The sequence below is a fragment of the Mesoplodon mirus genome, assembly GCF_964341445.2.
Source record: "Mesoplodon mirus genome assembly, chromosome: 5".
Lineage (NCBI taxonomy): Eukaryota > Metazoa > Chordata > Mammalia > Artiodactyla > Ziphiidae > Mesoplodon > Mesoplodon mirus.
The window spans coordinates 12,404,867-12,425,840 of NC_138980.1; the positions used below are offsets into that span (position 1 = coordinate 12,404,867).

The 20,974-nt window shown below is 44.8% G+C and overlaps 1 protein-coding gene across 1 annotated transcript; it reads left to right on the forward strand.

Moving 5' to 3' along the window:
- The first annotated feature begins 27 nt into the window (after positions 1-27).
- On the forward strand, positions 28-3,197 carry LOC309805070 (uncharacterized protein). The gene is made up of 3 exons (XM_082622889.1): positions 28-204; positions 1,615-1,751; positions 2,690-3,197. Exons 1-3 carry the CDS (start codon positions 72-74, stop codon positions 2,858-2,860), a joined length of 441 nt encoding a protein of 146 aa, XP_082479015.1. The 5' UTR covers positions 28-71; the 3' UTR covers positions 2,861-3,197.
- The last annotated feature ends 17,777 nt before the right edge of the window (positions 3,198-20,974 follow it).

A 20,974-nucleotide genomic window follows, 5' to 3' on the forward strand; every position in this document is an offset into this window, starting at 1 on the left:
CTCAGAGTGGACACAGAGAGAAGGGGGTGGGGCCTTAATCACGCCAGCGACGGGGCTACCAATGGTGGCTGATGTGGGCGGGGTCCCGAACCCTAGAGCTGAAGCTTCGCACCGCCGCCGAGAGAGAAGGGGAAGGGAAGTCTTTGATGGTACTATCATGGCAGTTCTGCAAGTCGCAGACTTCCTTTGGAGGCAGAAAACCTGGTCAGTGTGCCAGGGAAAGCGGTAAATACAGGGCTCTAGAGCCGCTCTTTAGACAGACCAGTGAATGCATTTGTAAATTAAAGTCATTCACGAAGGAATCCCCTGGCTTAATAGAGACACCGCGAATGCTGGAATTGGAATGATGATGATAGTAATGGCAATAGCAATAATAGGTAACATTTATTGAATGCTTACCATGTCCCAGGCACTCTGCTGAGCTCTTTTGGAGAATTATTTGATTTAACTAAGTAACTTTGTGAAGTGCGTGCAATTATTATCTATCACTCATTTTGAAGATGGGACAGGAACTGAGAAGTTAAGTCACTTGCGGAACACATGCCCTTTGCCGCGGTTCCTTGGTTCCCTCAGGGGCCCTGTAGCCCAGCTCCCTCCTTCCAGAGGGGAAATTGATCCCCAGAAAAGAAAATTAGGTGCTACAGTTCTCACTCCTTTCCCTGTGCCTGCTAGATTCTGAGTTCTGTAGCTGGGATGGGAAGGGACAGCACTGGGAGCTCTTCTCCTGGCCTCCCCTCCCCCAGTTAGCTGACCAGGAATTTAGTGACTTTGGCAGTAGATGGTTTGAGAGTTGGCAATGGAGGATTGAGCCTTATTGCACCTTCTTTGTGGAGGATATGACAAGGATTGTGAATAAGAACCGGAAGGGACACAAACGATCATTTAGGGAGCATGAACAAAGAGCTAGCACAATACAAGTGCTAGCTTGAAATATAATGATTGAAATATAATGATTAAGAGCTTAAACTTGAATTCACATCTTGGTTCTGCGATTTGGTTATAAATTTGGGCAAATTACTTCATCTCTCTGATTCTCATTGGGAATGATGATGCCTACATCTCATGGGATTGAGATGAAGACTGAGTTGAAAGAAGGCATATAAAGTGCTTACCTCGTTGCCTGTCGTAGAGATAGTGATCAGTAAGTGATGACTATGTTTTTATTGCCATCCTTATCCTTACTGTAAAGATAAAGGAGAAAGATTAAGTATCTAGACTGTTTGTCCAAGGTAATTATTCAGGATTGGACCCGGGGTCTGATTGGTGCTTTGTGGTTCCTTATCTTTTGTTATTTTGATCTCAGTTTCCACATTTGTTATTTAGAAATATATTTTTATTTATATATTTTATAGAAACATTCTTCTGAGCTCCCAGATATGTGACCTGATAACTTAGAACCCTGAGTGGTAGACTTAACCTTCTTTTCCTCTTTTTTTCCCCAAGTCATTCCATCCCACACAGAACACTCGATATTCTTGAATGGTCCTGTTTTCCCAAATTTTTTTGGAGTGAGAGCCATGACTTCTGATTTACATGGCTTCAAAGAGTGTTCACTATCTCATATGATTCACCCGCTGCTGAAGTCTCGTGTGCAACCCTGTTGTCTACCAACAGATATCTTTCAGTTGTTTCCTGCCTCATTTGGTAGCATCTGCTTGGAAGTCAAAGGGGAAGTGATACCTGTGCCTTGTAATAGGCTGGCCATGAACCAAGAGGAAAGTGAGCTGGAAAAGAGAGCCATAGGAATTTGGGTAAGTTTTTTGTTTTTGTTTTTTTGGCCTCGGGGCACAGCTTGTGGGATCTTAGTTCCCTGACCAGGGATCGAACCTGGGCCCATAGCAGTGAAAGCGTGGAGTCCTAACCACCGCACTGCCACGCCAGGGAATTCCCTTGGGTAAGTTTTGGACACAGGCTTTTGCTGGTTTCTGTGGCTATACATGTATAACTTAGTTTAATTTAGCTTCAGTGTTAGTTTTACACCTGTGATGTCATGTGTGAGAAAAACACTGACCTTCAAATAGTGAGACTCCTAGCCTTAGATCAGTCATGGAATTTCTGTATGACCCTGGGAAAGTCCTTTCTCCGCTCTGGGTTCAAGTTACACATCTGTAAAATGAAACAGTTGTTTGAGATTTCTTCCATCTCTGACTTGAGGTTCATTAACCTATGTCTCTTTTTTAGGAGCAATAGGAGATGAGTTCAAGTTTTCCCCAGTGTTACTGAAACTGACAGGTCATCATGCTTCAGTTTCTGGCCAGAATCTTTCTTCTGCAGATATAGCCCCTGTTGGCTATCAGCCCTGATCCCCCCCTCCAGCACTGTCTGGTTAACTGCATTGTCTCTCTTCCCTAGCATGTCCTCAGAATCCTTCCTGGCAGAGTGAGTGCAGGAGCTGCAAAGAACCTCTAAAGGGTCCAAGAGAAGCTCTTGATCTGAGCACTTCCTGTCTCAATATTCATTGTCTACCAAACACAGTTAATCCACCCCATCTTGCAGAGTGACAGAGGAGACCTGACACATGCTCATTTTGCTTTTACTGAGTGGGTCTCCGTGGAGACAGGTGGTAGATTGTACCTAATGTGACTATGAGGTCTCCTGGTATGAAGAAAACACACACACACAAACATACACACATTCTAGCTTCAAAGCCCAGACCAAGCTGGTAACAATGGGTTCTGTCTCTAATTAGATGGTCAAGAACATGCTCCAGTCAGTCCTTGAATCCACAGAATCAAACCAGCCTCTCACCGTGGGGAGCATCATTAGTATGAGCGTCATCAGCATCATCATCATCATCATCATCATCACCATCACCATCATGCTAGTGGAAACACAGTTCTATCCAACACATACTAATTGAGTTTTGACTCTGTTCTGGACACTGGAATACGTGCCGGGGAAGAGAGAGGTAAGAAAGAGAGAAACAATAATTAAGTCGACAAATCAGTAAATGAGAACAGCCTGTGATAAGTGAAGTGAAGGAAGTAACCAGATTGATGTGCTGGAGGGTGCCTGGGATTGCAGGAGAGGAAGAGGGCTGCACTTCCGTTTGGATGGTCAGAGAAGGCTTCTCTGAGGAGGCGGTGTATGAGCGGAGATCCCTGCAGATTGCTGGGGAGGACAGAGGTGTGGCTGGTACTGAAGGTCAGTTGGGTGGAGGGACAGCAGAGCATGGAGAGTAGAGAGCAAGGGGTAAAGTGATCGGACGTGGAGTTGCGGAGGTGGGTGTGCTGGGCCTTGAGGACCACTGGAAGATTTTAAGCAGGGGAGTGACATGATCTCTGATCTTAGAGGGCTACTCCGGCTGCTTCGTGAAAAAAATGGGTGGATTGGAGAGGTCCCAGGACTTGTAAAGACTAGTCACCTCGGGCTCCCCCCACTCCGTCCTGGCCCACATACCATCAGTTGCCAAGTGTGTGCTGGGAGCACTCCGGGAACTGTGCGAGGGCTTGAATCCGTGTGGTGGCAGCAGAGAGAGAGAGAGAACTGCTCAGATGCAGAACGTCATTTAAGAAATGCTTATGGAGCTCCTACAGTGCGCCAGGCACTGTTGTAGAGATGAGGGATAGGATGAAGAACAGGACAAAGCCCCCATCCTCTTGGAGCTTATATTCCAATGGGGACATAGTCAGCAAGCAAGTAGACTGACGTAGAGTATTATATTCAGTAGTATAAATTAGATAGTATATTTAGATAGCATAAATGCTTATGAAGATAACAACGCAGAATGAGGGATCACAAGTGATGGGGTGTTTGAGATAGAGTGGTGGTTGAAGATGAATTACATGAAGTGGATGGGGGGAGGGAAAGGGAGGCTTGAAGGGTAAGTTGTAGGGTTTGGGCTTGAGCTCTAGGGTGTATGGTAGTGTCACTTACAAAGAAGGGGGGCATGGGGAATAAATAAGCGGGAAATCAAGGGTTCTGCCTTGGCCTTACTGATCCTCTAGGGCAGCGGTCTCCAACTTTGTTGGCACCAGGGATTGGTTTCGTGGAAGACAGTTTTTCCACAGTCGGGGCGGGGAGGGGGATGGTCCAGGTGGCAGATGAAGCTTTGCTCACTCAGCCACCGCTCACCTCCGGTTCCTAACAGGCCTCGGACCTGTACTGGTCCTTGGCCGAGGGGTTGGGGACCCCTGCTCTAGGGCCTTCCTCTCCTCAGATGCGGGACACAACGCATGCTTTGTTGTAGCAGTCAGCTTGTTTCAATAGTTGACGGTTTGCATTTTAGAGGCACCCACAGCTTGGGTGTCACATACTCCGGCCCTGCCCAGGAATGAGTCCTGTCCGGTATTTCCCTGTGGCAACAGAGAAGAGCCTCTCTCTGGAGCTCTGCCCTGCCCGCTGATCCCCACCTCCTGGCTCAGTAACCTCAGCAAGTCCAGATGGGAGCCCGTCGTCCTCCCACCCGCTCTTCTCTTGCCCGCTCACTTTCCTAAAGGCCCTGCCTCAGCTCGTGGTACCAGCACCCACCCCCTCGCCCAACACAGAAGGTTGGGAGTCATCCTGGCCTCCTCTCGCCCCCTCACAGTCCACATCCAGCCAGTCACCCGGTCCTCTTGTTGTTATCCTCACATCTGTTCCTTCCTGTCTAACCTCACTGCTCTCGCCTGAGCACCAGCCTCTGCATTTGACATTTATACTCTTAAAGGTCCTTCCTGCCTCTTGGCTGACTTTATCCCATCTGCCCTCCTTACTGATGCCAGAGTGAGTTTTCTCAAAAGCAAACCAGACTGTATCATTTCCAGGGCTTAGAACCATGCCTCTCCCGCAGTATTGTCTTCAGGATAAAATCCCATCCTAGGACATAAGACCCATCGTGATTGGATGCTGGGAACCTCTTTAGCTGTATCTCTTGCCTCTCTGCACCCTTCATTATATGCTCTGATAAGACAAAACTGCTTATAGTAAACTGAGTACATGCTACTGCCCATTGCTGTTACCTCTTGTGCACGTGTAAGCCTCTCTTCTTGAGTTCCCGTTGAAAGCCTATTTATACTTTAAAACCCAACCCAGAAATCCCCTCCTCTGGAAAGACTTCCTTTCCTCTGTGCTACTTCTGGTCCCTGTACATGCTTCTATGTTTACCACTCATTGCATCATAACATAGCGGTCCATTTACTCACCTGTCTCCTTCAATACCAGATGAACTCTTTGAGGGCTAGGGTTGTGACTTATTCTGCTTGGTATCTGCAAGTCTAGCATGGGGTCTGATCCAGGAAGTTGGCTCACAAATGATTAAATTGGATGAGTTTGGGTTCAAGTCCTTTAGATGCAACCTGGAAACTCATCCTTCTAGAAACTTCCAGAACCAATAATTACAACAAAGGCAATTTAGTAGGAGTGAACCATTGTACTTTATGGGCGTAACACTGAAGAGCATAGCACCCGGGAACCATTGTGTATTTCCTAACACCATGTTTAATCAGGGACAGCTCTAATTATAGATGGACCTCTTCCTGGCCCTGGGATGCCTACACAAGTGTATTTATTTATCAAGGCTTTGACCAAATTAGAGCAGAGTGCAATGGTTAAAAGCTAGACATCACAATCCAGCAGAACTAGGTCCCGATCTCTGATTGATTGTGAACATTTGGAGTGGTAATTTTTCCTCTCTGTGTCTTGGTTTCCTCATCTCTAAAATGAGGATAAAAATGGCTCCCATGCCTTCAGCCTTTGTGAAGACGAAATGACTTCCTGCATCTAAAGTGCTTGATACAGTCGCTGGCCATGACAGCTGTGGTGGTGACTCCTGCAGAGACAAAGCATTCATGCTGATATTCAAGCCGCCATTTAAATGTCTCTTCTGCTCTCACTAGCGTATGCAAGCAGACTAGATTCGGGTGCCTGTTTGACATCTTAGAAAACTTTAGGACTTTTGTTCATAGCATTCATCATGACACTGTTTGCGTCATATTTCGTCTGACTTCCTGACTCAGCTCAGAAAGATCCCAGAGAGGACAAGGACTGTGTTTTTTAATCCTTAACTCTTAGCACAGTTCCTGACACAGAGAAAGCTCTCATTGAGTATTTGAATGACTGAGCAAATCTTTCTTATTAGCATGCTATCTTGGCATGGGGTGTGTGTGTGTGTGTGTGTGTGTGTGCGTGTATGTGTTTGGGGGGGCTATTTGGTGAGGTTAGAGGTGAAAGCACGGATAGAAAGCCCATGGTGATGGAGAATGGGGGCAGATTCTGGTTAAGGAGCTCTGCACCAGTATAATAAGAGATTAAGAGCACATAAGGACAGGCCCCGGCATCACAGGATTTTTAAGGCTGTCACTGCCTTAGGCTGTGAGGCCAGTGTGTATAATAAAAATAGTTTGCACAGTTCTGCTTTGGAAATCAGGACTCTGACTGAGAGCTTAGCCAACTAGCCAGCAAGAATAGCTTTCTGGAGCTTGGAGCCTCATGAAAATTCCAAAACTGGGGAATAATAATAAAAAAAAAATAGGTTTGTTTGCTGGCTTTGCAAACTGCATTTAAAAAAAAAAAACAAAAAACCTTCTCAATATTCTCTTCATCTGCAATACAAATTATCAGACACTTCCTGTGCACCAGCCCACAGAAGAGAGGAAGAAGGAGCCAGGAATAAATCAGGTGCTTCATAGGAAGTCATTGGCTAAGGCATGACGAGGAGTAAGGAGTGCGGTGTGGCCACCAGTCTAATGCTAATCTAAGTGTGGGGCACAGGTGAGTGCCGACACCACCTGTTTGTGATTCGCTCCCAATTCGATAGGGAGCTTGCCACAGAATGTAATACATCAGCGACATCACTAGGCACACTGACTGTTTGCAGTTCAGCCGCTATTTTTTTCATAGCAAGATATGCTCAATGAAAGTAGCATTGTATTCTTCCCTGTTTTGGTGCAATCCGTCACTGCCTTAGGCTTGGACCAGTAACAGATAGTTCTCTGACCAGCTGCTTTGAGCAGCACTGGTCTAGAGCATGGACTTCAAAATCAGTCAGACTCAGCTCTGCTGCTTAAGCAAGTCTCCTAAGCTGTCTGAGCTTTGGATTCCAAGTCTGCAAAATGGAGAGTCATTCATTCAAAACAGATTTTGAGCACACACTGTATACTAGGCACTGTTCTGTGAGTTGAGGATATTGCAGTGACCCTGGCTGATAGGATGCCTGCTTTCATGGGGCCTACAGATAAAGAAGTTAGATAATTACAGCTTATGATAAGTGCTGTTAAGAAAGTCAACTGACTCTTTGATGTGTGTGTAACAGATTGGATGGTTAGGGAGGTTTAAGAAGGAATCAGCTGTGCAAAGAACTCAAGAAAGAGTGCTCTAAGCAGAGGCGAGAGCAAGTGCAAAGGCTCTGAGGCATGCTGGGGGAAACAAGAAGATGGCCAGCGTGTCTGGAGTGGAATGAGGGAGGGGAGGTAGAGCGTGGGGAGAGGTGAGCTCAGAGAGGATCCAGTTCATGCAAGGCTTAGTAGGACACAGGGAAGAGTTTGGATTCCATTCTAGAAACAATGGGATACCATTGGAGGGTTTTAAACCGGACCATAAAGGTTTTTTTCTGAACCATGTTAAAGAGTTTGGACTTTGTTCAAAGAACAACAGGGACCCACCAAAGATTTAAAAGCCTGAGAGTGTCAGGATTAGAACAGCATTTTATTAACTTTACTTGGGCTGTGGTAAAGATAGCAGTTAGGTGGGACTAGAGGCAAAGAGACCAGCTAGGGGAAGACATTCTGGTAGTGGAATGAGTGAAGAAGTGTAAGAATGACCAAATTAACATCCTTCACTGGATCGCAAGCTTCCTTATGTCATGAGCCTCACCGCCTCTTGCTTTGGATGTTCTGTGGCATGAACTTTAGGTCTTTGTGAAAGTCAGTTTTTAATTAACATTCAACCAGCTGAATTGACTAGCTAACATAAGATCAAGCTAGATCCTCCATCCACTCTTCAGAAACTGACTGCTTGTGTACAGTGCTGGTCTTGTCTGTGGTATAGAAGTCTATATCTCCTTTACCTTGTTCTCCTCTCACCTGTTTACCTTCATACCCACTGATGCTCAAGTCTAGGTGAGCCTATTTGCAACAGCAACTGTACTAGAGCGATTTCCATCTGGAACCAAACAAGTGCCTAAGCCCTATTTGGAATGCGTATTTCCACAGCCATCCAGCCAGTGTTGCACAAGGCAAACTGGCACTTGGTCAGCCTTCTTAAAAGAACTCTTAGTGCTCTTACATGAGAGGTGGGCTGTTCATCACCAGAGACCTTGCCAGCCATCATGTTGGCAACAATGATGAGAGCTGTTTATTGAGCAACTACCGGGCACTGGGCTAAGGGATTTACGTTTATTCTCTGATTTTAAACCTCACAACAACCTTATGTGATAGATGTTCTTAACTAACTCTATTTTAATGAAAAAGGAACTGGGAATCAGAGAGGCTAGGTAACTTATCTAATGTCATACAACTCATCAGATGCCGACCAGGATTTGAACGTAGTTCTTGCTGATTCCAAAGCCTTGTGTCATTTTAATAGTAAATTTTAATTTATTTTTTTATTTGAGTGACTCCTTATAATTTTTAAAGTTATTTATGCTCATTGTCACACATTCAAACAATTTGAGATTATATAAACTACTGAAAGTATTTGTTCTGGTTATCGATTGCTGTGTAACAAATCACTCCAAAGCTTAGTGGCTTCAAAACATTCATTTAATTATTACCTCACGTGGTTCTGGGGCCTGACTGGGCTCAGCTAGTTGTGTCTCTCTCAGTGTCTGTCATCTGGTTGTGGTCGGATATCAGCTAGGGCTGGAGTCATCTTAAAGCTTTTCTTACCCTCAGGTCTGGCCCCTGAGGCTGACTGGGATCTCCCTGGGACTATCTGCTAGAACACATACACTTGGCCTCTCCCTGTGGCCTGGGCTCCCTCAAAAGTGTGATAGGTGGGTTCCAAAAGGAAACGGAAGGAAGTAGAAGCTGCTCATTTCTAAAGACCTGGGCCAGAAATGGGCACAGGGCCACTTATGCTATTTTCTACGGATCAAGCCAAGATTGAGGGGAAGGAGACATTCCATGAATGTCAAAGAATTTGGACGCCATATTTAAAAACTGCCACAGTCTGCTTCTGACCACAAATTATTTCTTTTCCTCTTTCAGCAAAATGAACTTGTTCCATCGCGAGACGCTCCCAAACTTCTCATACCATCAGGTTCAGGCTTGAAGTCCAGGATCTCGTCTTTGGTATCATTTCCAGGTATGACTGGAGGTGTCTTGAGTGTGGTTTCTTAGTTACAGCTCTTCAAGAATGAGTCTTTTTTTTTTTTATGAATTAAAAAAAATTATTTATTTATTTTTGGCTGCATTGGGTCTTCGCTGCTGGGTGCGGGCTTTCTCTAGTTGTGGCGAGCAGGGGCTACTCTTCGTTGCGGTGCGCGGGCTTCTCATTGCAGTGGCTCCTCTTGTTGTGGAGCACGGGCTCTAGGCGCACGGGCTTCAGTAGTTGTGGCATGCAGGCTCAGTAGTTGTGGCTCATGGGCTTAGTTGCTCTGTGGCATGTGGGATCTTCCCAGACCAGGGCTCGAACCCATGTCCCCTGCATTGGCAAGCATATTCTTAACCACTGCACCACCAGGGAAGCCCAAGAATGAGTCTTGATCTGAGTATCTGTGAAGTAAAAAGATAACTTATCTGTCTTCCATACCTAACATCCAGCTGTGGGCTAGGCATCTGAATGCTGCAGTAGATGTATTGTTGGTTCCTTGATTAGGGTCCAGTTCTATTCAATGTTTCTCTGCAGCTCTCCCTGTTACCCACAAACTGGGTTTACCTCTTGGTGGATGTGGAAGCCAAATGACACAACCAAGTCAAAGAGCAGGAGAAGGGAGGATTTATTACTTTCAGTAAGCAAGGAGAACACCTGGGATCTTCCCCAAAGCAAAACTGGGGAAGTTTTAAGCTAAGGGTATATACATATTCATGAAGGGGCTTGAGCAGAGAATTCAGCCTAGAATTGGGGCAAAGGTTGACAGAGCTCAAGCTTGAGTTGATTGAAATCACGAGGGTCAGGAAAGGTCAATATCATCATTCCTTAGGTTCTGACCAGCCTGGGGTCTTAGCATGCAGTTACCATCCTCCATCTGGGTGGGGGGCCTTAGTTCCTACAGAACTCAAAGCTATGTATCAGATTGTTATGTATCTCCTTCTCTTTTCGTTCAACCTGATTCTAAAAAACTTTGAGGATTTTAATGATTTTTACTGGAGTTCCTTGCATGGTGAAAAAAACCATTACAAATCTTTTGGGCTCCTGTAAGTCCTTTTCTACCTTGGATGCCTTTTCAGACCACTGTGGGACAGTGCCCTTAAGAATCTTAGAAATCCTGTTGTTTATGGAGATAGGAAGGCACACCCTTAAGCTCTTTAGAAGGATTTTGTCTGTTTGGAATGGTTAATGAGGTACCTTCTTAAACCTCTCTGAGCTCTTAACAAAAGATGCAATGCTCATCCTTTGCTGGAAAGCCATTTTAATTTGTGAATAGTTTGCCCTCTGGAGAAGCTGGGAGTGAGAAGTAGTTTTATTTTCAAACCCAGAAAACACTAGCTTTTACATAACCTCTGCGTTCTGCTTGAAAACCAAAAAAGTTCCTTTTTTTAGCTTCTCTCTCTTCTTTGCATTTCATTAGAGGCAGGTTGGTCAGATCATCATGTTTATGAGGTATGTTTCCTACCTTTTGGCATTACAGCAGACAACAGTGTCACCAAACTTTCTGAAACCGTGCACCTCAGATTGGGACCTGAACCCACACAGCCGGGGCTTGAACCCGGCCAAAACCCACAGTCTTCCAACTGAGATCACACACCTGGTTTCAGGGCTTAATGAAGCTCAGGTTCTTGATGTCTCATCGAAGAAAGAATTCAGCGAGAGACAGAGTGATATGTAAGAAGTGGATTTATTTAGAGAGAAACACACTCCCCAGACAGAGCGTGGGCCATCTCAGAAGGTGAGAAAGGCACCAGGGTATGGGGGTTGTCAGTTTTTATAGGGGTGGGTAATTTCATAGGCTAATGAGTGGGAGGAGCATTCCAGCTATTTCAGAAAGGGGCAGGGATTTCCAGGAATTGGGCCACCGCCCACTTTTTGATCCTTATGGTTGGTCTTGGAACTGTCATGGCGCCTGTGGGTGTGTCATTTAGCTGGCTGATGTGAGCGTATACTGAAGCTCAAGGTCTAGTGGAAGTTGATGTGTCCGCCATCTTGCACCCATTTGGTTCTAATCAGTTTATATCATGTCCTCGGGCTGTGTCATTCTTTCAAAGGTTGTGCCCTGCCTCCCTCCCTCCTGTTTCATTTCCCCCACCCACAAGGGTCCCCTTTTGCTCATGGTCCTCAGGCTTGACAAGGCTCATTTAGCCAGTTCTCTGTCAGAGCCTCTCATGAAGTTGCAGTTGTCTGGCTGCGGCCAGAGTCATCTTGAAGAATGGCCCAGGCTACACCCATCTAATCCCTCCTCTGGGAATTATCACTGGGGTATTGACAGAGGAAGCCAGTTAACTAAGGGCAGCCAAGCTGAGAGACATGGGGACTTTTAGAGTCAAAGTGGGGCTGAGCGTAGTATATTACTAGACCATATGCAAGACGGTTAAGAAGAAAGTCATCTGTTGGGAGAGAAAACAGAGGCAGAAATGACAGAGAGCACTGGGCACTCTGATTCCTGGTGGCTTTCTAAGCCCGTACATTCTGTCTGGGCTTTGTTTCCGTAATACCTTTTGCATTCTCACCATAAACTTCCATTTTGACTTGATTTTGAAACAGGAGGGAAGGAGGCAGGGGACAACCTTTCAAAGAATGACATAGCCCGAGGACAATGTTTCCACATGTTGCCAAAAGGGCCCCAGGCGGGTAGGGGTGGGCAAAATCGATCCCAGTTGCAAATCCCCACTTTAGATAAAAAGCAGACATTTTTGCATAAAACTACAGACCCCAACGTTGACCTCTGCACCTGACTTCCCAATCCATCTGACTCCTTTCCCCTGGGTTTTTGCCTCCAAAACTAAACGGCATCAGGAGGAAGTAGGTACCAATGCCAATTTTATAATGTTGACACTGAAGAAAGGAAAAGCTGCATAGCCCCCTCCTCCCTTCCTCTCTGAGGCCAAGCCCAGTCCTGCCTGTTTAATTACCTCCAGTGATTTCACCATTAACTAGGTCTGCTGATCCACCCTGGTGTGAAGAACAACAGTCTTGACCAGATCTGATAGTGCAGAGAAATGGGAACCTTTCCCTAGTACCTTTCATGTGGGCCCCAGCTTGGGTTGAGGGTCATGGCTTTGGTAGGTCATAGTTGGAACACATTTGGCATTGGCATTGGCATTGTCTGAGGGTGAGGAAGGGATTCTGTTTCCACCGGTTGCTCTACAGTATCACAGTGGGTAATGGGCATAGCAGTCTGATTAGTGTAGAAACTCAATTTGCATGGCAAGAATATGATTTATGCATAGAACTATAAAAATATCTTAGTTTTCCAAAAAGGCCTTTGTTTATACTTTATATAAGTTTGAGAAAGAATCAGTTGTCCTTGTTAAATATTATGGTGATGATGATAATGATTTCATCTGGAGTAGTGACTTTCTCCTGGCCCTCTGCTATCAGAGCCTGTGGGGCAGGATGCGCCTGGCTCTCTGATCCTCTGTCTTACTACTTTTTTGTTTTTGGCTGCATTGGGTCTTCATTGCTGCACGCGAGCATTCTCTTGTTGTGGTGAGCAGGGGCTACTCTTTGTTGCAGTGTGTGAGATTCTCATTGCAGTGGCTTCTCTTGTCATGGAGCATGGGCTCTAGGTGCGCGGACTTAAGTAGTTGCACCACGTGGGCTCAGTAGTTGCAGCATGCAGGCCCTAGAGTGCGCAAGCTTCAGTAGTTGCGGCGCGTGGGCTCAGTAGTTGTGGCTCTCAGGCTGTAGCGCGCAGGCTCAGTAGCTGTGGTGCATGGGCTTAGTTGCCCTGCAGCATGTGGCATCTTCCCGGACCAAGGATCGAACCTGTGTCCCTTGCATTGGCAGGCAGATTCTTAACCACTGTGCCACCAGGGAAGTCCTTTCTTACTACTTTCTCTCTTGCTCATTTACCAGCCTTCTGCTGTTCCTTGACTACCAAGCTCCTACAAAGCCTTTTTTTGTTTTTAATTGAAATATAGAATATAGTTGATTTACAACGTTATATTAGTTTCAGGTATACAGCAAAGTGACAGATTGGTTCAAGTTGGTGGAGTAGAAGGACGTGTGCTCACTCCCTCTTGCGAGAGCACTGGAATCACAACTAACTGGTGAACAATCATTGATAGGAAGACACTGGAACTCACCAAAAAAAATACCCCACATCCAAAGACAAAGGAGAAGCCACAGTGAGACGGTAGGAGGGGCGCAATCACAATCAAATCAAATCCCATAACTGCTGGATGGGTGACTCACAAACTGGAGAACACTTATACCACAGAAGTCCACCCACTGGACTGGAGGTTCTGAGCCCCACGTCGGGCTTCCCGACCTGGGGGTCCAGCAATGGGAAGAGGAATTCCTAGAGAATCAGATTTTGAAGGCTAGCAGGATTTGATTGCAGGACTTCGACAGGACTGGGGGAAATGGGGACTCCACTCTTGGAGGGCACACACAAAGTAGTGTGTGCATCGGGACCCTGGGTAAGGAGCGGTGACCCCATAGGAGACTGAACCAGACCTACCTGCTAGTGTTGGAGGGGCTCCTGCAGAGGTGGGGTGTGGCTATGGCTCATTGTGGGGACAAGGACACTGGCAGCAGAAGTTCTGGGTAGTACTCCTTGACGTGAGCCCTCCCAGAGTCCACCATTAGCCCCACCAAAGAGTGGGTAGGCTCCAGTGCTGGGTCACCTCAGGCCAAACAACCAACAGGGAGGGAACCCAGCCCCACCCATCAGCAGACAAGCAGATTAAAGTTTTACTGAGCTCTTCCCACCAGAGCAACACCCAGCTCTACCCACCACCAGTCCCTCCCATCAGGAAGCTTGCACAAGCCTCTTAGATAACCTCATCTACTAGAGAGCAGACAGCAGAAGCAAGAAGAGCTACAATTCTGCAGCCTGTGGAACAAAAACCACATTCACAGAAAGATAAGCAACATGAAAAGGCAGAGGACTTTGTACTATATGAAGGAACAAGATAAAGCCCCAGAAAAACAACTGAGTGAAGTGGAGATAGGCAACCTTCCAGAAAAAGAATTCAGAATAATGATAGTGAAGATGATCCAGGACCTCTGAAAAAGAATGGAGGCAAAGATCGAGAAGATGCAAGAAATGTTTAACAAAGACCTAGAAGAATTAAAGAACAAACAGAGATAAACAATACAATAACTGAAATGAAAAATACACTAAAAGGAATCAATAGCAGAATAACTGAGGCAGAAAAATGGATAATGACCTGGAAGACAGAATGGTGGAATTCACTGCCACAGAACAGAATAAAGAAAAAAGAATGAAAAGAAATGAAGACAGCCTAAGAGACCTCTGGGACAACATTAAATGCCACAACATTTGCATTATAGTGGTCCCAAAAGGAGAAGAGAGAGAGAAACAACCAGAGAAAATATTTGCAGAGATTATAGTCGAAAACTTCCCTAACATGGTAAAGGAAAGAGCCACCCAAGTCCAGGAAGCGCAGAGTCCCAGGCAAGATAAACGCAAGAGAAACACGCCTAGACACATAATAATCAAATTGACAAAAATTAAAAACAAAGAAAAATTATTGAGAGCAGCAAGGGAAAAATGACAAATAACATACAAGGGAACTCCCATAAGGTTAACAGCTGATTTCTCAGCAGAAACTCTACAAGCCAGAAGAGAGTGGCATGATATATTTAAAGTGATGAAAGGGAAGAACCTACAACCAAGGTTACTTTACCTGGCAAGGATCTCATTCAGATTCGATGGAGAAATCAAAAGCTTGACAGACAAGCAAAAGCTAAGAGAATTCAGCACCACCAAACCAGCTCTACAACAAATGCTAAAGGAACTTCTCTAAATGGGAAACACAAGAGAAGAAAAGGACCTACAAAAACAAACCCATAACAATTAAGAAAATGGTAAAAGGAACATACATATCAATAATTACCTTAGGGCTTCCCTGGTGGCGCAGTGGTTGAGAGTCTGCCTGCCGATGCAGGGGGACACAGTTTCGTGCCCTGGTCCGGGAAGATCCCACATGCCGCGGAGCAGCTGGGCCTGTGAGCCATGGCCGCTGGGCCTGCACGTCCAGAGCCTGTGCTCCGCAACGGGAGAGGCCACAACAGTGAGAGGCCCGCATACCACACACACACACACACACACACACAAGAAAATTGAAATCATATCAAGCATCTTTTCTGACCACAACGCTATGAGATTAGAAATCAATTACAGGGAAAAAAACCATAAAAAACACAAACAAATGGAGGCTAAACCATACATTATTAAATAACCAAGAGATCACTGGAGAAATCAAAGAGGAAATAAAAAAATACCTAGAGACAAATTATAATGAAAACCCGACGATCCAAAACCTATGGGATGCAGCAAAAGGAGTTCTAAGAGGGAAGTTTATAGCAATACAAGCCTACCTCAAGAAACAAGAAAAATCTCGAATAAATTACCTAACCTTACACCTAAAGGAACTAGAGAAAGAAGAACAAAACCCAAAGTTAGTAGAAGGAAAGAAATCATAAAGATCAGAGCAGAAAGAAATGAAATAGAAACAAAGACAACAGTAGCAAAGATCAATAAAACTAAAGCTGGTTCTTTGAGAAGATCAACAAAATTGATAAACCTTTAGCCAGACTCAAGAAAAAACGGGAGAGAACTCAAATCAATAAAATTTGGAATGAAAAAGGAGAAGTTACAACAGACACTGCAGAAATACAAAGCATCCTAAGAGACTACTACAAGCAACTCTATGCCAATAAAATGGACAACCTGGAAGAAATGGACAAATTCTTAGAAAGGTATAACCGTCCAAGACTGAACCAGGAAGAAATAGAAAATATGAACAGACCAATCACAATTAACGAAATTGAAAATGTGATTAAAAATCTTCCAGCAAACAAAAATCCAGGCCAGATGGCTTCACAGGTGAATTCTATCAAACATTTAGAGAAGAGCCAACACCCATCCTTCTCAAACTCTTCCAAAAAACTGCAGAGGAAGGAACACTCCCAAACTCATTCTATGAGGCCGCCATCACCCTGATACCAAAACCAGAGAAATATACTACAAAAAAAGAAAATTACAGACCAATATCACTGATGAATATAGATGCAAAAATCCTCAACCAAATACCAGCAAACAGAATCCAACAACACATTAAAAGGATCATACACCATGATCAAGTGGGATTTATCCCAGGGATGCAAGAATTCTTCAATATACACAAATCAATCAATGTGATACACCATATTAACAAATTGAAGACTAAAAACCATATGATCATCTCAATAGTTGCAGAAAAAGCTTTTGACAAAATTCAACACCCATTTATGATAAAAACTCTCCAGAAAGTGGGCATAGAGGGAGCCTACCTCAACATAATAAAGGCCATATACAGCAAAGCATATATATATAATAAATATGAATATATATATGATTCTTTTCCCATATAGGTTATTACAAAATATTGAGTATAGGCTTCTGTGCTATACAGTAGGTCTTTGTTGTTTATCTATTTATTTTTAAATTTCTTTTTTTATTGAATACAGTGGAATTATAATGTATTAATTTCTGTTGTACAGCTAACTCAGTTATACACATATATACATTCTTTTTAAAAATATTTATTTATTTATTTGGCTGCGCCCAGTCTTAGTTGCGGAATGCAGGATCTTTAGTTGTGGCAACAGGCTCTTCGTTGAGGCATGTGGGATCTAGTTCCCTGACCAGGGATTGAACCCAAGCCCCCACCCCGCCCCCCGCATTGGGAGCCACTGGACCACCAGGGAAGTGCCTATACATTCTTTTCTATTATGGTTTATCTCAGGATATTGAATATAGTTCCCTGTGCTATACTGTAGGACCTTGTTGTTTTCCTTCAGGGCCTTTGCATTTGATGTTCCCTTTTCCTAGAACATGCTCTATTTTAGCTCGAGCCGTCATAAAATACCACAGTCTGGGTGGCTCAAACAGAAACTTATGTCTCACAAGTCTGGAGACTGGGAAGTCTAAGGTTAAGTTGCTGACAAGGTAGGTTTCATTCTGAGGCCTCTTCTCTGGGCTTGTAGGTGGCCTCCATCTCACTGTGTGCTCACATGGGCTTTCCTCCAAGCGTGTGTACAGAGGGGCAGGGAGAGCAAGCTCTCTGGTGTTTCTTCTTACAAGGACACTAATCCTATTGTATCAGAGCCCCATCCTTATGATCTCATTTCACCTTCGTTGCTTCCCTAGTGGCCTTATTTCCAAATACAGCCACACTAGGGGTTAGGGCTTCAATCTGGATTTTGGGGGGATGCAAACATTTGGTCCATAACACTCCTCCATTAGCTTTGTTCCTACCTTGATTTAGCTCTTGGCTATCTATGACATATCTTCCCCCCTTTTCCCTGTCACTTTCTGTCCTTCTCTTTGTTTTTCTTCCTAGAACTTAGCACTACCTAAATGATTTTACATTTAAAAGAATTGTGTTTCTTGTCTGTCCCTACTTCATAGGTTTGTTCAGGATTAAGTGAGCTAGCTTTAATAAGGTATTCACTCAACAAATGTTTATTGAGTGTCTATAATGTGCAAGGTCTTGAACTAGGTTCTAGGGTTGCAGTGGTCAAGAAAAGCACACACACACTCCTGCCTTCAAGTTGCTTACAGTCTGGTAGGAACATTTATGGAATACTTACTATGTACCAGGTATGGTGCTAAGAGTTTTGCTTAGATGATTTTGTTTGATTGTCATAAAAATCCCATGACATAGGTCCTATTGTTGCGTTGATTTTATGGAAGGGACAACTAAGGTCCTAAATGGATGAGCTACTTTTTCAGGGTCAATTCAGCTGGTTGGAGCGGGGTCTTGCAATCTGACACCATAGCTGATGCTCTTGGCCACGTGTTAAACTGTACGTGGAAGGCTCAGTGCAGCACAGAGCATGTTCAAGGGGATGAACAAAGTCATGTTTGCCTGTAACCTCAGTGTTGAAAAGAATTCAATACTGATTATTCCCAGTAACCATCAGAATAACCCACAGGTGCACTTCACTGTAAACAAATTTGGATATAAAAACTTGCATAGGGCTTCCCTGGTGACGCAGTGGTTGGGAGTCCTCCTGCCGATGCAGGGGACGTGGGTTCGTGCCCCGGGAGGATCCCACATGCCGCGGAGCGGCTGGGCCCGTGAGCCATGGCCACTGGGACTGCGCGTCCGGATCCTGTGCTCTGCAACGGGAGAGGCCACAGCAGTGAGAGGCCCGCGTACCGCAAAAACAAAAAACAAAACAAAAAAACCTTGCATATACAAGATTGATATTCTGAGGCATTATCAAGAATGTTATAAAAAGCATTGCCATGGGATTCCTTTACTTTAGAGTGTGTTATTGAAAACACAATGGGGGCTTTGGAGGCAGGCAGACCTGGGTTCAAATCCTTGCTCTGTCACTTATTGCCTTTGGAAGCTTGGGTAGGTTCTGAGACTCAGTTTTCTTATCTGTAAAATGGGGATAATATGTACTTCATAGCGTTTTAAAATATTCCTGCAAATAGAGGATACTTAATAAATGGTAGCTAGTTTTTATTATAGTATCTTTTTCACAGTGCATTTAAATGCTAACTTGATTTTTTTTAAAGGTTACTAACCTGTACAGAAGCATCTGTATTATATAAAGTGAGTGGTGTAAACTGATTGCTTGGAAACAGATCCTTCTCCATCAGTTTCCCTGAGCACCTCGAAATAATTCTATTAGTCCCCAATTCCTTTTCCCCTGAAAGGAGGGTCTTTGGGACTGGCAGTTCTCCAAGGTTCTGGGAGGTCAACAGAATCAGGTCCCTTGGCATACCATGTGTCTCCTTTCTCTTTGCCTCTGGTTTCAACAGGATGGAGTCTGGGTCAGTGTCAGTGGGTTGGGGAAGGAAGAAGTAAGAAGAGATAAAAAGGAAAAGTTTGAACTTGAACCCAAGTCATACCCAGCTCTCATTGGAACCCGAGAAACCATCTTCCTCCTTTGGATAGGACAAAAAGACTTAGAATCTCACTGTCATTGGGCTTGTCAGACCACATGGGACTGCATAAACCATGCTTTTGGCTGTGAGTGTTTGGAAGGCATCTGTGGGTTTTGCCTGCCCAACATCTATTCTCATTTCTTGTAAAAATAACTTGACTTTTTTTCCTTTGAGAAACTAACCTTCTCCTGGTCTCAGTCCCTCTTCCGGGTCCAGGTAGGTGTGTAGGCAGGCCTGGCAATCAACATGTCTCATTCCTCTGACCACAATGGTTGGTTCAAGGATGACAATATGATCCAAATCTGGGCCAGCAGGTCTCAATTTTGATGCTTTTATTGGCCTTCTTTTCCCCCAGGGATGGTAAGCTCTGGGGATGTAAGCATGCTCCTGCCTCAACCCTCTAGAGAGAGCTTACTGCAGAGTGGAGCCAATGTGACAGGAGACCCCCATGTTCATAATGTCATTTGAGTTCCTCCCTGTCAGGCTTGGATCTTCAGGTACTTGAGCCAATAAATCCAGTGTCTCCATTTTTTTTTTTTTCTTAAATCAGGTTGACTTGGGTTTTTGACACTTGGAATCAAGAGAGTCCTGAGTCATGGATCTGACTTTGTTGGGCTGGAGTGAGTGGAAGAGGCACCCAGGATGTGAGGGGGTCTGGAAGCCATGCCCTAACGGGAGCTGTTAGGGAGACCAGCAGTGTTCGTCCCCATCTGGAGAGGCTGTCTCTGGGCTGCTTGTCTTATTTCGTCTGGTTAGGTGTGTTCTCAGGGCAGAACTAGACCAAAGAGAGGTGGTTATGGAGGAACAGATGGTGAGGACATGATTTCCAAATTGCTGGAGAAATATAGTTGGAAATTCCTAGTATAGAAGTGAGAGCCTTGTCACTAGAGCTGTCTGATTCCAGGAGGCTGGACTGACCCTGCCAGTAATGCTAAGCGGGTTTGGGGGTGGGGTGGGGAACAGATTTGGACTGAATTTGAGTTCCATCTCTATTTTGGGAGTTTCTGATTGAATGCAGAATGTTTGGAAATATCGTTCAGCCTGGAATACATGTCAATAGGAACTTGCAGTGTTTGTATTCTATCTTTATTTTTATAATAATCCTATGTTACTTTTGTAAGCAGAAGAAAACAATAAAAGAAAATTTTAAGGAGAAAAACAAGAAAAAAAAGTGTGCCCTTGGAAGGACCATGTCTTTTGCACCCCTCTGGCTCCAGTGCTAGCACCGGGGCGGCAGAAGCTGGCTAGCCTGGTGACGAAAAGCAAAGGCCCTGGAGCCTAACCCTGGGGCTGACACTTGTTGGATGAGTGACCTTGGGCTTCACCCCATGAGGCTATGTCCTGTCTGTAACATGGGGATCCTGTTACCTGCTGCCTAGGGTTGGCCTGTGGACTGACCATAAGGTGTGGGAAGCACCTGTCTGACACGTGGATTGTGCTCAGTAAACGGTAGCTGTTATTATCAGAGAACCTCAGCGATCACCCCGCTGACACCATTTCAGAGAGGAGCTCAGGGTGAGATGCAAGGAGGAGAAACTGTGACAGTTGCAGAGACTGGGTTCTGCTCTGGCCACAGGACACAATGAATGCCTTGTCTCTTGCTGCTTCTGTGTTTTTTTTGGCGGGGGGAGTTCTCGTTTTTTCTTTCCTGGATAAGTTGCATGTGTCTTATGTCAGGGTCCTAGAAGCCAAGTCTGGGACAGGAATAGGGGCATTGTTCAAGTGATTTATTGGAGTCAGTGCTCTCAGGAAAAGGAGAGTGAGCAAGGCCAGCTGTGTAATTTGTGGGATCCAGAGCAAAATGAAAATGGGGGGCCCTTT